The 14,075-nt window shown below is 49.1% G+C and overlaps 1 protein-coding gene across 4 annotated transcripts; it reads left to right on the forward strand.

Annotated features, from left to right (window-relative positions):
* Positions 1-410: 410 nt before the first annotated feature.
* Positions 411-13,243, forward strand: HINFP (histone H4 transcription factor). Of its 4 annotated transcripts, none has more exons than XM_010356962.1 (10): positions 411-525; positions 6,442-6,632; positions 9,241-9,470; positions 10,054-10,165; positions 10,347-10,499; positions 11,013-11,090; positions 11,178-11,298; positions 11,381-11,519; positions 11,612-11,736; positions 12,273-13,243. In XM_010356962.1, exons 2-10 carry the CDS (start codon positions 6,452-6,454, stop codon positions 12,685-12,687), a joined length of 1,554 nt encoding a protein of 517 aa, XP_010355264.1. In that variant the 5' UTR covers positions 411-525; positions 6,442-6,451; the 3' UTR covers positions 12,688-13,243. The 4 variants fall into 4 exon arrangements, with proteins under 4 accessions (XP_010355264.1, XP_030773403.1, XP_030773404.1 ...); XM_030917543.1 differs by having other exon boundaries at positions 477-535; XM_030917544.1 differs by lacking the exon at positions 411-525 and adding an exon at positions 601-898.
* The last annotated feature ends 832 nt before the right edge of the window (positions 13,244-14,075 follow it).

Here is a 14,075-nt window from a genome sequence, read left to right on the forward strand (position 1 = left end):
TAACATTTAAAACATAATAAGACTAAGAGGCTGAAGGATAGGGTAGAACCTTCAATCTGAGCCGAGCAGGGCCGACAGCGCTGGGCAGCCTCCCACGCCTTTTTCTCCGCGAGGCCCACGCAACCGGCCAACTAAAGCGAAGAACCACGTGAGGGTGACCCCACTGGGCACCGGGCGCGAGCCCTGCGCATGCCCGTTGGGTCCCAGAGGCCGAGTCTGCGCAGTTTGGGGAATTCAGGCCCATAGGCTCCCCGCCTTTGCGTCGCCCCCAGCATCCAGGCGCGGTCATGTGCTACCTTTTGCAAGTATCCGGTCGTCTCTCTGTCCGCCTGGGACGCCTAGCCCCACCCACCGTTCCCGCCCCTTCCGTGTTTTGGTGCGCACGGGTTCCGTCAGACACTACTACCATTGGCTGTCAGTCGGATCCGAGGACGACGATTGGCTTTCCTTGACCGTCCCTCAAGCGCCTCCCCGGAGATGGTCTGAGGTGGGAGAAAAACTGAAGAGACCCGGAGCCGACGGACGGTAAGCTCGGGTATGCGCTCTGCAGGGGCTGCAGGAGGCCGGGCTCTTCCCGAGTCACTTCGGCGAGTCTTCTTGCCGCTTGGCCACGCTGGTCTGCCCTGATCCGGTCCCCTCACCCCGACTTGAACCTCCCTGCTTTCTAGTCTAGGGTCTTCGCTGCGGCTGAGAGTCGGTCGCTGCCACGCCTTGGGGGAAGGATTCCGGGAAGCCTGCGGGACTGCGAGTGGAGAGGTTTTGTCCAACGGGACGGTCTCCTTCCTTCTGTCCAAATTCTATTTGTCCTTCGAGGCGTGGTGTGGGCCCCACCGCTCAGGGGAGCCTTCGTTTTCGCCTGACTGCGGAGGTTTCTTTCTGTCCTGGTCTCCCTCATCGGGTACTTTGTTTTGGTCGTTGTCTTCACATATCAGTCTTACCTCTTTGGCCAAATTATGCGTTCTTAGGCCTTTAGGACCCTCTTTTTCTTGAATACCACCGTTCATTCATTGTCTTGCCTTACAATATGTGCTCTCTTAAGTGTTAAGAGGGTGGAGTGATAATCATGCCCCTGTCTCCTCAGAGTAGAAACAAGCGACACAGAAAGAGAAATTAAAGAAGGCAGAAGGACAGTCAGAGAGAGTCAGGGAGTTTTGCCTAGATTTCAGATCATTCTGTATCTCCAGCTAGCTTGCCTCCTTGGTCTTACCCACTAGTCTAACAGCAGGTGTATGTTTAGAATATTTGTGCTCGGCACAGTATAGGGACACAGGCAGGTATGATATGGTTTCTACTCAGAAGCTTCTTATAGTCCAATTGGGTAAACGAGACTAGAACATATAAAACGACCGTAGCAACATAAAAATAGGGTTGAGGTTTTATGGTATCAGCTGTGCCAGCCATAGAACTAAGGAGCAAAAGTAGATCCAGGGATGGGGTAGTTTAGGAAGGCTTCCCGGAATGTGATTACCTCCTGATATTTATTGAGTACCTGGGGTGTACAAAGCTCTGTGCTGAATCTGGGAATGAGAAATGAATAAGTGAAGGCTACTATCTTGAGAAACTCCTAGTTTAGGGGAAACAAGTTTCATTGCAGTGATAGCAAAGATGTGGATGGATGCTGTGGACAGGAGATGGGATATGCCAGCTGTACCTGGATGAATTGGGAAAGGGGTCATCAAAGAGAGGGCTTTTAGGTTTGAAGGGCAAATAGAAGTTGCATAGGCAGGCCTGTCGCGGTGGCTCACACCTGGAATCACAGCACTTTGGGAGGCCGAGGCGGGCGGATCACTTGAGGTCAGGAGTTTGAGACCAGCCTGGCCAACATGGCAAGACCCTATCTCTACTAATACTACAAAAATTAGCCGGGCATGGTGGTGCGTGCTTATAGTCGCAGCTATAATACGTCGGAGGTTAAGTCACAAGAATCGCTTGAACCTGGGAGGCGGAGGTTGCAGTGAGCCAGGATCACACCACTGCGCTCTAGCCTAGGCAACAGAGCAAGACTCCGTCTCCAAAAAAAAAAAAAACAAAAGAACTTGCGTTGGCATAGAGTTTTAGGAGAATGTAGGGTATTCAGAGACAAAGATGATGGAATCAGAGGAAGAAGGAGTGAAGTATGGGTGAGGAAGCCAGAGAACAGCATCGTGTGGGGGAAAGCATGATCTCTGGATTGGAATGAGGGTGCTCTTACATCAGATGAAGTGTAGAGAGGACTCACCACAGGGCTGACACACCGTAGCCTCTCAATAGATGTTCGTTTCCCTACCTAGACCTGGAGAAGTAAAAATGAGACCACTTTGAGAAGAGCCTTGCATTTCATACTGTAATAGAGAGTCAGAGGAGGTGTGGGATTTTATGACTTTTGGAAGCTTTTTTTCTACTTTTCTTACCCCAACATTATAAAAAGCAGTCAATATTCAATATTTCTTTCTTCTTCTTCAATATTTCTTCTTCTTCTTCTTCTTCTTCTTTTTTTTTTTTTTTTTTGACAGAGTCTGGCTCTGCCGCCTAGGATGGAGTACAATGGTGTGATCTTGGCTCTTTTGCAACCTCTGCCTCCTGGGCTCAAGCCATCCTCCCACCTCAACCTCCCAAGTAGCTGAGACTACAGGTGCATGCTACCATATCGGCTGTTTTTCTTTGTTTGTTTTTTGAGATGGAATCTTGCTTTGTCGCTAGGCTGGAGTACAGTGGTGCGATCTGGGCTCACTGCAACCTCCGCCTCCCGGGTTCAAGCGATTCCCCTGCCTCAGCCTCCCTGGTAGCTGGGACTACAGGCGTATGCCATCACACCCAGCTACTTTTTTGTATTTGGCCAGGATGGCCTCGATCTCCTAACCTTGTGATCCGCCCACCTCGGTCTCCCAAAGTGCTGGGATTATAGTCATGAGCCACTGTGCCTGGCTGATTTTTGTATTTTTAGTAGAGACGGAGTTTCGCCATGTTGCCCAGGCTGGTCACAAACTCCTGAGCTCAAGCCATTTGCTCACCTCGGCCTGCCAAAGTGCTAAGATCGTGAGCCACTGCGCTCGGCCCAGTAGTCAACATTTGTAATAGGGATTCACTGTTAGTCTGTGAGCAGCTCAGCAGCCCCACATACACCCCAGAGTGTTAAGGATGACTGGATTCTTCTCTGAGAAGGAGAAAAGGCTATATAGGTATAGTAGGTTCAGAAAAGCCTGTATTAGAGGCATGAAGGATCTTCTGTTTTTTGTATTTTCTGTTTTTTTCCTTTTAGTATTCAGTAAAGGCCTTTTTCAGAGTCCCCACCTGTCTCAGGTAGGCCAGAGAGAGCAACATGGTGGGGTCAGCAAGAATCAGTGAGAATTCCTGAGGAGAAGGTGACACTCAGGAGACAGAGCCAAGGCCAGCTAGTGTCCTGTCTACTAGAAGGTTTGCTTGCAATGTCACCCTCTGTTCTGTATTTTGTTTATTCTTTATTGTTACTCAAAGTATGCTTCTGGAACTGCTTGTATCACAACTGGGGTGCTGAGTAAAAAGGGCACATTTCTAGGCTTAACCTCTGCCTTCCTGAATCTGAACTTCTCAGGCAGGCGCTGGATAGCTCTACATTCATGTGCAGATCTAAAATTGAGAACTGGCCAGGCATGGTGGCTCACATCTGTAATCCCAGCACTCTGGGAGGCTGAGGTGGGTGGATCACCAGAGGTCATGAGTTTGAGACCAGCCTGGCCATCATGGTGAAACTCCGTCTCTACTAAAAATACAAAAATCAGCCAGGTGTAGTGACACACCTGTAATCCCAGCTACTCAGGAGGCTGAGGCAGGAGAATCACTTGAACCCTGGAGGTGGAGGTTGCAGTGAGCTGAGGTTGCGCCACTGCATTCCAGCCTGGGCGACAGAGCAAGACTCTGTCTCAAACAATAAAAATAAAATAAAATTGAGAACCTTTAGTTGTGTGTGTGTGTGTTTGAGACATTCTCACTCTGTCGCCCAGGCTGGAGTACAGTGGAATACAGTGGCACGATCTTGGCTCATTGCAGCTTCTGCCTCCCAAGTTCAAGCGATTTCCTGCCTCAGCCTCCTGAGTAGTTTGTGCCACCATGCCACCATGTCACCATGCCTGACTAATTTTTGTATTTTTAGTAGAGACAGGGTTTCACCATGTTGGCCAGGTTGGTCTTGAACTCCTAACCTCAGATGATCCACCTGCCTTGGCCTCCCAGACTGCTGGGATTACAGGTGTGCACCACTGCGCCTGGCCAAGAACCTTCAGTTCTGTGTTTATCTTTCTTCAATAAATATTTATTACAGACTGGGTGCAGTGGCTCATTCCTGTAACTCGAACACTTTGGGAGGCTGAGGCAGATGGATTGCTTGAATCCAGGAATTTGAGACCAGCCTGGGCAACATGGCAAAACTGTGTTGCTACAAAAACAAAATAAAAATTAGACAGATGTGGCGCATGCCTGTGGTCCCAGTTACTTGGGAGGCTGAGGTGGGAGGATCTCCTGAGCCTGGGGAAGTCAAAGCTTCAGTGAGCTGTGATTTTGTGCCACTGTACTCAGCCTGGGTGACAGAGTGAGACTCTGTCTCAAGAAAAAAAACAGCCGGGCGCGGTGGCTCAAGCCTGTAATCCCAGCACTTTGGGAGGCCGAGACGGGCGGATCACGAGGTCAGGAGATCGAGACCATCCTGGCTAACACGGTGAAACCCCGTCTGTACTGAAAATACAAAAAAACTAGCCGGGCGAGGTGGCGGGCGCCTGTAGTCCCAGCTACTCCGGAGGCTGAGGCAGGAGAATGGCGTAAACCCGGGAGGCGCAGCTTGCAGTGAGCTGAGATCTGGCCACTGCACTCTAGCCCGGGCGACAGAGCAAGACTCCGTCTCAAAAAAAAAAAAAAAAAAAAGAAAAGAAAAAAAACAAATTGTTACATGCCTAAGCATGCCTAGCAGTGTATAGACTAACCCAAGGTGCAGTATAAACTACATAGATAACGGCTTTTTATGTTCAAATGGAATCTACATTTTAACAAGGTATTAGCAGAGTGGTGGAGTAAACCATTGGATAGGTTAGGTAAAGGCAGATTGTATGGCACTTTGAAAGTCTGGCAGGAGACTTATGATTCAGTAAGAAATAAGGAGCTTCTGGGCTCATCTGCAGGCTATATGAAGTAGAACCATATATGGACTAGAGTCAGCTCAACATGACCCTGCCATTACCACTAGTGTGTGGCTGTGAGCAAGACAGTTGACCTCTGGAACTTAAGGTGTTTATCTATAAATGAGGTTAAAAATATCACCTACCAGGCCGGGCGCGGTGGCTCAAGCCTGTAATCCCAGCACTTTGGGAGGCCGAGACGGGCAGATCACGAGGTCAGGAGATCGAGACCATCCTGGCTAACATGGTGAAACCCCGTCTCTACTAAAAAATACAAAAAACTAGCCGGGCGAGGTGGCGGGCGCCTGTAGTCCCAGCTACTTGGGAGGCTGAGGCAGGAGAATGGTGTAAACCTGGGAGGCAGAGCTTGCAGTGAGCTGAGATCCGGCCACTGCATTCCAGCCCGGGCGACAGAGCGAGACTCCATCTCAAAAAAAAAAAAAATCACCTACCAGCTGAGCGTGGTGGCTCACGCCTGTAATCCCAGCACTTTGGGAGGCCAAGGCAGGTGGATCACCTGAGGTCAGGAATTTGGGACTAGCCCGACCAACATGGGGGAACCCTGTCTCTACTAAAAATATAAAAATTAGCCAGGCATGGTGGCAGGCACCTGTAATCCCAGCTACTCGAGAGGCTGAGGCAGGAGAATCGCTTGAACCCGGGAGGCGGAGGTTGCAGTGAGCTAAAATCTAGCCATTGCACTCCAGTCTGGGAGACAAGCGAAACTCAATCTCAAAAAAAAAAAAAGCACCTACCCCAAAGGGTGGTGTTGGTAATTAAATGACATAATGCAAATAAAATGCTTACTATGGTGCTTGACATATAATAAGTGTGAAATTAAAAACAAAAAGATTTATTATCTTCATTTTGCAGATGAGAGTATTCAGAAGTTACGAATTAAGTTCTTGACAAAGGTCATACAGCTAGTAGGTGGTGAACAATGGAGCCAGGATTTGAACGCTGATCTTTCTCAAAAGCCATCTGTTCGAACCTGACCATTGTTCTTCCTCACATAGGAATAATTCCTTCTTGGTGGGTTGCTCTGAAGCTTCATGAGAAAATGTCTGTTAAAGCGTTTAGCTCAATTTAGCCTGGCACACACTCAGTAGTGTTAGTTTTTGTTCTCCCTTTCCACAAACACCAGACATCCTCCAGGGATTTAAGGAATTACTCCATCCTTACTGTAAAAGTGCAGGGTTTCTCATGGGTCACTGGAACAACACGTGCTGATTCTAGGCAGGCTGCCTGCCCAGCTTTTTGCCCCCAGCAGCACCTGGGTGGAATTCTTGCAGCTGTGGATTTCTTCCTCTTCCTCTAGGGTAAAGACCATGCCACCTCCTGGGAAAGTTCCTCGAAAGGAGAATCTGTGGCTCCAGTGTGAATGGGGGTCCTGCTCCTTTGTGTGCTCAGCCATGGAAAAGTTCTTCGAGCATGTCACTCAGCACCTGCAGCAGCACCTGCACGGCTCTGGGGAGGAGGAGGAAGAGGAAGAGGAGGATGACCCACTTGGTAAGACAGCAGGACACAGGAAGGGGAGGAGCTCAAAGAAAGGTGGAAAATCTGACTTTCTTTTCCTTAGAGGAAGAAGGCGGCCTGAGAGAATGGTGATTTATTTTCCTAATTGTGTTTTTGTTGTATATAAAAACATTGTAAACTCATTTATAGAAAACTCAGTCAACAAGGATATAAGGAATAAATCTGCCATCCTGCCATCAAAAAGTAATTGCTGACAGTACTTTAGTGAACATTATTTTTGACATCTCTTTGCATGTGTTTACATATATTTAAATACAGATGAATATGCTTTTTTTTTTTTTTTTTTTTTTTTTTTTTTTGAGGCGGAGTCTCGCTCTGTCGCCCGGACTGGAGTGCAGTGGCCAGATCTCAGCTCACTGCAAGCTCCGCCTCCCGGGTTTACGCCATTCTCCTGCCTCAGCCTCCCGAGTAGCTGGGACTACAGGCGCCCGCCACCTCGCCCGGCTAGTTTTTTGTATTTTTTAGTAGAGACGGGTTTCACCGTGTTAGCCAGGATGGTCTCGATCTCCTGACCTCGTGATCCGCCCGTCTCGGCCTCCCAAAGTGCTGGGATTACAGGCTTGAGCCACCGCGCCCGGCCGTAATATGCTTTTTTTTAAAGATATTTCTGTACAAGTTGTTGGCAACCTGTTTTTTTTTTTTTTTTTTTTTTACTCTGCTAGTATTCCCAATTTTTTTTTTTCTTTTACTGCAACCAGTCAGAAATGCATCTTATTTTTTAGAGACAGGGCTTCTTCACCTTGTCACCCAGGCTGGAGTCCAGTGTCATGATCATAGCTCATTGCAGCCTTCAACACTCAAGGGATCCTCCTGCCTCAGCCTCCCGGGTAGCTAGGACTGCGGGCATGTACCACCACCACACGCCAATGTTTTTTTTTTTAATTTTTATTTTTTTTAGAGATAGGATCTTGCTTATGTTGCCCACAGATCTCAGACTCCTGGCCTCGAGCAATCCTACCTCAGCCTCCTGAATAGCTGGGACTATTGGCGTGTGCCACCAAGTCCAACCCTACTCCCACCTCTGAATTTTTTTTTGTTTTTGCTTTGAGACGGAATCTTGCTCTGTTGCCAGGTTGGAGTGCAGTGGTTCAATCTCGGCTCATTGCAGCCTCCGCCTCACAGGTTCAAGCGATTCTCCTGCCTCAGCCTCTGGAGTAGCTGGGACTACAGGCGTGCGCGACCACGCCCAGCTAATTTTTGTACTTTTAGTAGAGATGGGGTTTCACCTTATTGGCCAGGATGGTCTCAATCTCTTGATATCGTGATCCGCCTGCCTCAGCCTCCCAAAGTGCTGGGATTACAGGCTTGAGCCACCACGCCCAGCCCCGTCTCACACTTTTTAACCTTTCTCTGACTTATGTTTTAGGTATGCCTTTTATCAATAGCAAATAACTGGGATTTTAATAAAATCCAATCTGAAAACAATAACAACAGTGAACTCTTCTGTAGTACCTACTGTGTGTCAAGTATTGCTGGGTACTTTTTCTTTTTTTTTTTTGAGACAGAGCCTCGCTCTTGTCGCCCAGGCTGGAGTGCAGTGGTGCGATCTCAGCTCACTGCAACCTCCACCTCCCGGGATCAAGCAATTCTGTTGCCTCAGCCTCTTGCCATGATTACAGGTGCCCGCCACCACACCTGGCCAATTTTTGTACTTTGAGTAGAGATGGGACTTCACCATGTTGGCCAGGCAAGTCTCGAACTTCTGACCTCGGGTGATCCACCTGCCTCAGCCTCCCAAAATGCTGGGATTACAGACGTGAGCCACCTCGCCTGGCCAGTACTTTTTTAAACCAACATTAAAGCACTGTTTCCCACAGAGCCTATGAGATAGGCACTATTATTATTTATTATTATTATTATTTTTTTTTTTTTTGAGTGGAGTCTCGTTCTGTCTCCCAGGCTGGAGTGCAGTGGCCGGATCTCAGCTCACCGCAAGCTCCGCCTCCCGGGTTTACGCCATTCTCCTGCCTCAGCCTCCCGAGTAACATGAGGGGAAGCAGGACTGGTGGTTTTACAAGAAGTGGGAGGTGTCTGAGATCGAGAGGCAGCATCTTCATCAGGAACTGCAGAAACACATGTCAGAGGTCTTGCATGCCGGCCATTTCTGCTGTCTGTTTCTGGCATAGGCCTTGCATACACTCTCACCTCTGCCTAGACCATACTTCCCCTATTTACAGATACTCATCTGTTGTCCTTCAGAGTTCAACATGGGGACGCTACTCAGAACACCGTGTCTATATCAAATTATCTCTGTTTAATACTTTTATAGCACCACGTATATTCCCACTTTGTAACACTCATCACTGGTTGCAGTTTTATATTTATAGATCTGATTATTTGATGAATATGCTTTCTCCCTGACTGAAAGCTATGTGAGGGCAAGGAGTGGGACACTTTTTACTTGTTAGAGTCCCTCTACCTGGCACCCAATTTATGTTCATTAAATACTGGTATTTGCTAAATGAACTCCTGGTAATTGGGTTAGAGTCCAGCCTCCTCACTCTTTGTTTAGTGCTGCAGGGGGATGGTGACCTGAGCCTTGGAAAGTGTCCGACTCTTCCTTTTAAACCCCTTTCTACAGAGGAAGAATTCTCCTGCTTGTGGCAGGAATGTGGCTTTTGTTCTCTGGACAATTCTGCTGACCTCATCCGCCATGTCTACTTCCACTGCTACCACACCAAGCTGAAACAGTGGGGGCTGCAGGCCTTGCAAAGCCAGGCTGACCTCGGCCCCTGCATCCTGGACTTCCAGAGCCGGAACGTCATCCCTGATATCCCTGACCACTTCCTGTGTCTGTGGGAGCACTGTGAGGTCAGCAGGCAGTGCCAGTAATTGGGGTGGAAGGAAGCTGGGGGTCTTAACTCTGAAGCCTTGTCCCTTTCAGGGATGCCTTATATTTCCAAGATTCCTGCTAGTATCTCTCCTCCATTTCTTTTGCTCTCTTTACAATTTATTTATTTTTTACACACAGGCTTTTGGTCTGAAGCCCAGGCTAGAGTACAGTGGTGCAATCACAGTTCACTATTACCTTTAACTCCTGGGCTCAAGCAATCCTCCCACCTCAGTCTCCCAAGTAGCTAGGACTACAGGCATGTACCACCATGCCCTGCTCACTTCCAAATTTTTTGTAGAGACAAGGTCTGGGTATGTTGCCCAGACTGGTCTCGAACTCTTGGCCTCAAGTGATTCTCCTGCCTCAGCCTCTTGAAGTGCTGGGATTATGGGGTTGAGCCACCACTGTGCCTGGCCACTCCTCCATTTCTGTGTAGTGCCTTTCTTCAAACTTTCCCATCCCCATCAAGTTAATTTGGGAGAGAGCCAATAATTCTTTGGGCACATAGGGGTGAGTCCCTCTACCCACCCTCAGTCCTCACCCCAAGTTGCCCTGGCACAGAGTTCCTTCGACAATCCTGAGTGGTTTTATCGGCATGTGGAAGCACACAGTCTGTGCTGTGAATACGAAGCAGTCGGCAAGGACAACCCTGTGGTGCTGTGTGGCTGGAAAGGTAGGGCTACTCCTTAACTTCTGGCCTCTGGAAGAAACCCTGGGATTGCTGAAGAGCTAGGACAGAAAGGGATAGGGGTCCTACAGGGGCAAGGTTGGCTGCTGGCTGGAGGGACTCAGGGGTACCAGATCCTAGGCAAAACGGGTTTTGTGGCTGGAGACTGACAGGGCTTGCTTCTTAGGCTGTACCTGCACCTTCAAGGACCGCAGTAAACTTCGGGAGCACCTCCGCAGCCATACCCAGGAGAAAGTGGTAGCCTGCCCCACCTGTGGGGGCATGTTTGCCAACAATACCAAGTTCTTAGATCACATCCGTCGCCAGACCTCATTGGATCGTAAGTAGTCAGAGGAAGTGGGGTAGATGCAGGCTATCCTGCTTGCAATGGGTTACGGGCATGTTTCTAGCGGGGGTGCCTGCTGAAGAGACCTGCCTCTTGGCTCCCTCTTCTTTTTGGGCTCAGGCACCTCCCATAGTCTCTTCGCTGATTCAGATTCGTAGACATTGTTATTCAGTACTTACTGTGTGTATTACCAGTTACTCAGGGAATCCTCACAACAGCCCCATGAGGTAGGCTTCTTATCCCCCTTTTTGCAGATGAGGAAACTGAGGCTCAGAGAGGTTAAATCACTTACCTGAGATCACACAGCTAGTAAGTGGTGAAGCTGGAATTCTAACTCAGGTTCTCCAAGTCCCATGCTCTTTCCATGATACTGTGTCCATTCATAGCTCCCTAAGCTCTCCTTTTCTCCTTGGGTGGTTCCCTTCTGCCTGGGATGGTTCCCCTCTCCTTTCTGTGCCTGCCCACTATCCCCTACAGCCCTCCTTTCTTCTGCCTGCCCCACCCCAGAGCAGCACTTCCAGTGTTCTCACTGTTCCAAGAGATTTGCCACGGAGCGGCTGTTGCGGGACCACATGCGCAACCATGGTGAGTGGCCTGCGGCCCCCAGCCTCCCTGCTGCCCTCCAAGCTTCCATAAGTTCTCACATCACAGCCTCCTCTCTGCTTCTCTCAGTGAATCACTATAAGTGCCCTCTGTGTGACATGACCTGCCCGCTGCCTTCCTCCCTCCGCAACCACATGCGTTTTCGTCACAGTGAGGACCGGCCCTTTAAATGTGACTGTTGTGACTACAGGTAAGGGGGACTAGGGACCAGAAAACAGCTCGTGTTCCAGTGTTCCCCATGTCCTCCAATCCCTCCTGATTTCTCATGGCAGCTGCAAGAATCTTATTGACCTCCAGAAGCACCTGGATACCCACAGTGAGGAGCCAGCCTACAGGTGTGATTTTGAGAACTGCACCTTCACTGCTCGCTCCCTCTGCTCTATCAAGTCCCATTACCGCAAAGTACATGAAGTGAGTGGGGCTGGTGGTGCGAAGGGCTAGTGGAAGTATGGGGGACCCTGGGGTGAAGAACTGGTATCATTTTACCCTTTCTTCCCCATCAGGGAGACTCTGAGCCAAGGTACAAATGTCATGTGTGTGACAAATGCTTCACACGGGGCAACAACCTCACCGTGCACCTTCGCAAGAAGCACCAGTTCAAGTGGCCCTCAGGGCATCCCCGTTTTCGGTATGTCTCTCCGCCTCCCTCCCAGATCAACACACTTGTTTGTATACCTTTCCAACAAGTTGTGAAAACCTTAATTTGATGGTGGTTTTATGTCTACCATTTCCATTTAGATGCAAAGAATCCTAAGTATAATGGTGGAGCAAAGCTTATTTTTCTGTTTTTTGATTGTAAGGCATGGTGCCAAACCCAATAAATCGTGCCAAAAAGTCCTGCAGCCAGAACTAGAGCTAGAGTCTAAGGGTTCTGATCCTTAGCTCCAAGGCCTTCTTATAAATCCTTTGACACTTTCACCCTTCAACACAGTCTGATTCTCTGGTTGGGTTTCTACATAAAACTTTCCATTTTGAGTAATGATCTTTCCCTCTTGCCTTTTCTTCTACATATTCCAATAAAGACCTTTTTTGTCTTCAACTCCTGTCACTTGGAATCCAGGACTTCTTCCATCCCTCATGTTTGTTCCTTACTTTGCCAGCCTTCACGCCATTTCTGTATCCCCCTGCCTGGATTTGCTGCCCTTTATGCTCCTACCTCACCAGGTACAAGGAACATGAAGATGGCTATATGCGGCTGCAGCTGGTTCGCTACGAGAGTGTAGAGCTGACACAGCAACTGCTGCGGCAACCACAAGAGGGATCGGGCCTGGGAACGTCGCTGAACGAGAGCAGCCTGCAGGGCATTATTCTAGAAACAGTGCCAGGGGAGCCAGGGCGTAAGGAAGAGGAAGAGGAGGGCAAGGTTGGCGATGGGACAGCCCTCTCAGCCTCTCAGGACAACCCCAGTTCTGTCATCCATGTGGTGAATCAGACCAACGCCCAAGGCCAGCAAGAGATTGTCTACTATGTGCTCTCTGAAGCCCCAGGAGAGCCTCCCCCAGCCCCTGAGCCACCCTCAGGGGGCATCATGGAAAAGCTTCAAGGAATAGCTGAGGAGCCAGAGATCCAGATGGTTTGAAGGCCGCAGAGCCAGACCATTTCTTCTCCAGGTCCTGGAGTTTGAGCCAGGCAAGTGGCTGTGCCCCTAGTGGACAGCCGTTGCCAATGGATGCCTTTAGGAGTGGTGCTGAGAGCAATGTGGTCCACTCTGGTCTGGGTTTGCATCATTCTACGGACTCTAAAGACTTCCCTTTTCTGCCAGACTGCATTTTGTGGGGAGCCTGAGGACTTTGGATTCTTTGAGGGGATCCTGGATGTGTGTGTTCTTGTTAAAGAGGCTGTTGTCAGGCTTAACTATAACCCTCAAGACATGTTTGACGGTGATTAAATCCTTAGCTCACATCCATTCCCATCTTTAGGGCTCCTTAGGCCCAAGGATGGCATGTGACTGGTCCCTACAAGGGTCCTGTCTTTGTCACCAGCCAAGGCATTGAGAACCAATTAGCCATTTTCCTCTTAAGGTTTCCTCTACAACCCCAAGGACTTTCATGATTATCCTCAGGGACAGGATAGGAGGCATTGAGTGTGTTTATTAACAAATTGTTTTTGGTAATAAAAGAAATGCTTGACTCTTACTCATTTCTTCTTCTTCTTTTTTTTTTTTTTTTTTGAGACAGAGTCTCACTCTGTCGCCCAGGCTGGAGTGCAGTGGCCGGATCTCAGCTCACCGCAAGCTCCGCCTCCCGGGTTTACGCCATTCTCCTGCCTCAGCCTCCCGAGTAGCTGGGACTACAGGTGCCTGCCACCTCGCCCAGGTAGTTTTTTGTATTTTTCAGTAGAGACGGGGTTTCACCGGGTTAGCCAGGATGGTCTCGATCTCCTGACCTCGTAATCCGCCCGTCTCAGCCTCCCAAAGTGCTGGGTTTACAGGCTTCAGCCACCGCGCCTGGCCTACTCATTTCTTCTTACATTTGGTGGCAGTTTAATAGGTAATGAGGAGAATAGCCACCCAGAAGAGGAGCTGAATAGTTAGGCTTGTTCCCCTTGTGGTGACTCAGGTGGTTTGTTTTTTGTTGGCTTAACTGTCCTGTTGTCCTCTCCTCCTCCCCTTGGTGAAACTTCACTATTTCTTCTAGAGTATATGCCATTTCCATGGAGGTCCCAGGTCTTTGGCTGTGAGTGGGCAGTAGTGGTACTATAGAATGAACAAGAATGGGCTCACCAGGAGGATAGGGCTGCTGACCGTGGCCTCACTCTGAATACCGATTAGAACCCAGTGCCTCTAGGGTAGGGGTTCTTTACCTGGGAGTGGGAAGGAAGCGGGGGGTACAGAGTGGATTGGAAAGCCTCCTAGAGAAGGGAGGCAATCAAATGGTCCAGGAACCAAACTAAAAAATTATGTGTGTGCATTTTCCTGGGGAAAGGATCTGTTTTTTGCTGGATTCTCAAAGAGATTGAAACCTTGCA

The sequence above is a fragment of the Rhinopithecus roxellana genome, chromosome 15, assembly GCF_007565055.1.
Source record: "Rhinopithecus roxellana isolate Shanxi Qingling chromosome 15, ASM756505v1, whole genome shotgun sequence".
NCBI lineage: Eukaryota > Metazoa > Chordata > Mammalia > Primates > Cercopithecidae > Rhinopithecus > Rhinopithecus roxellana.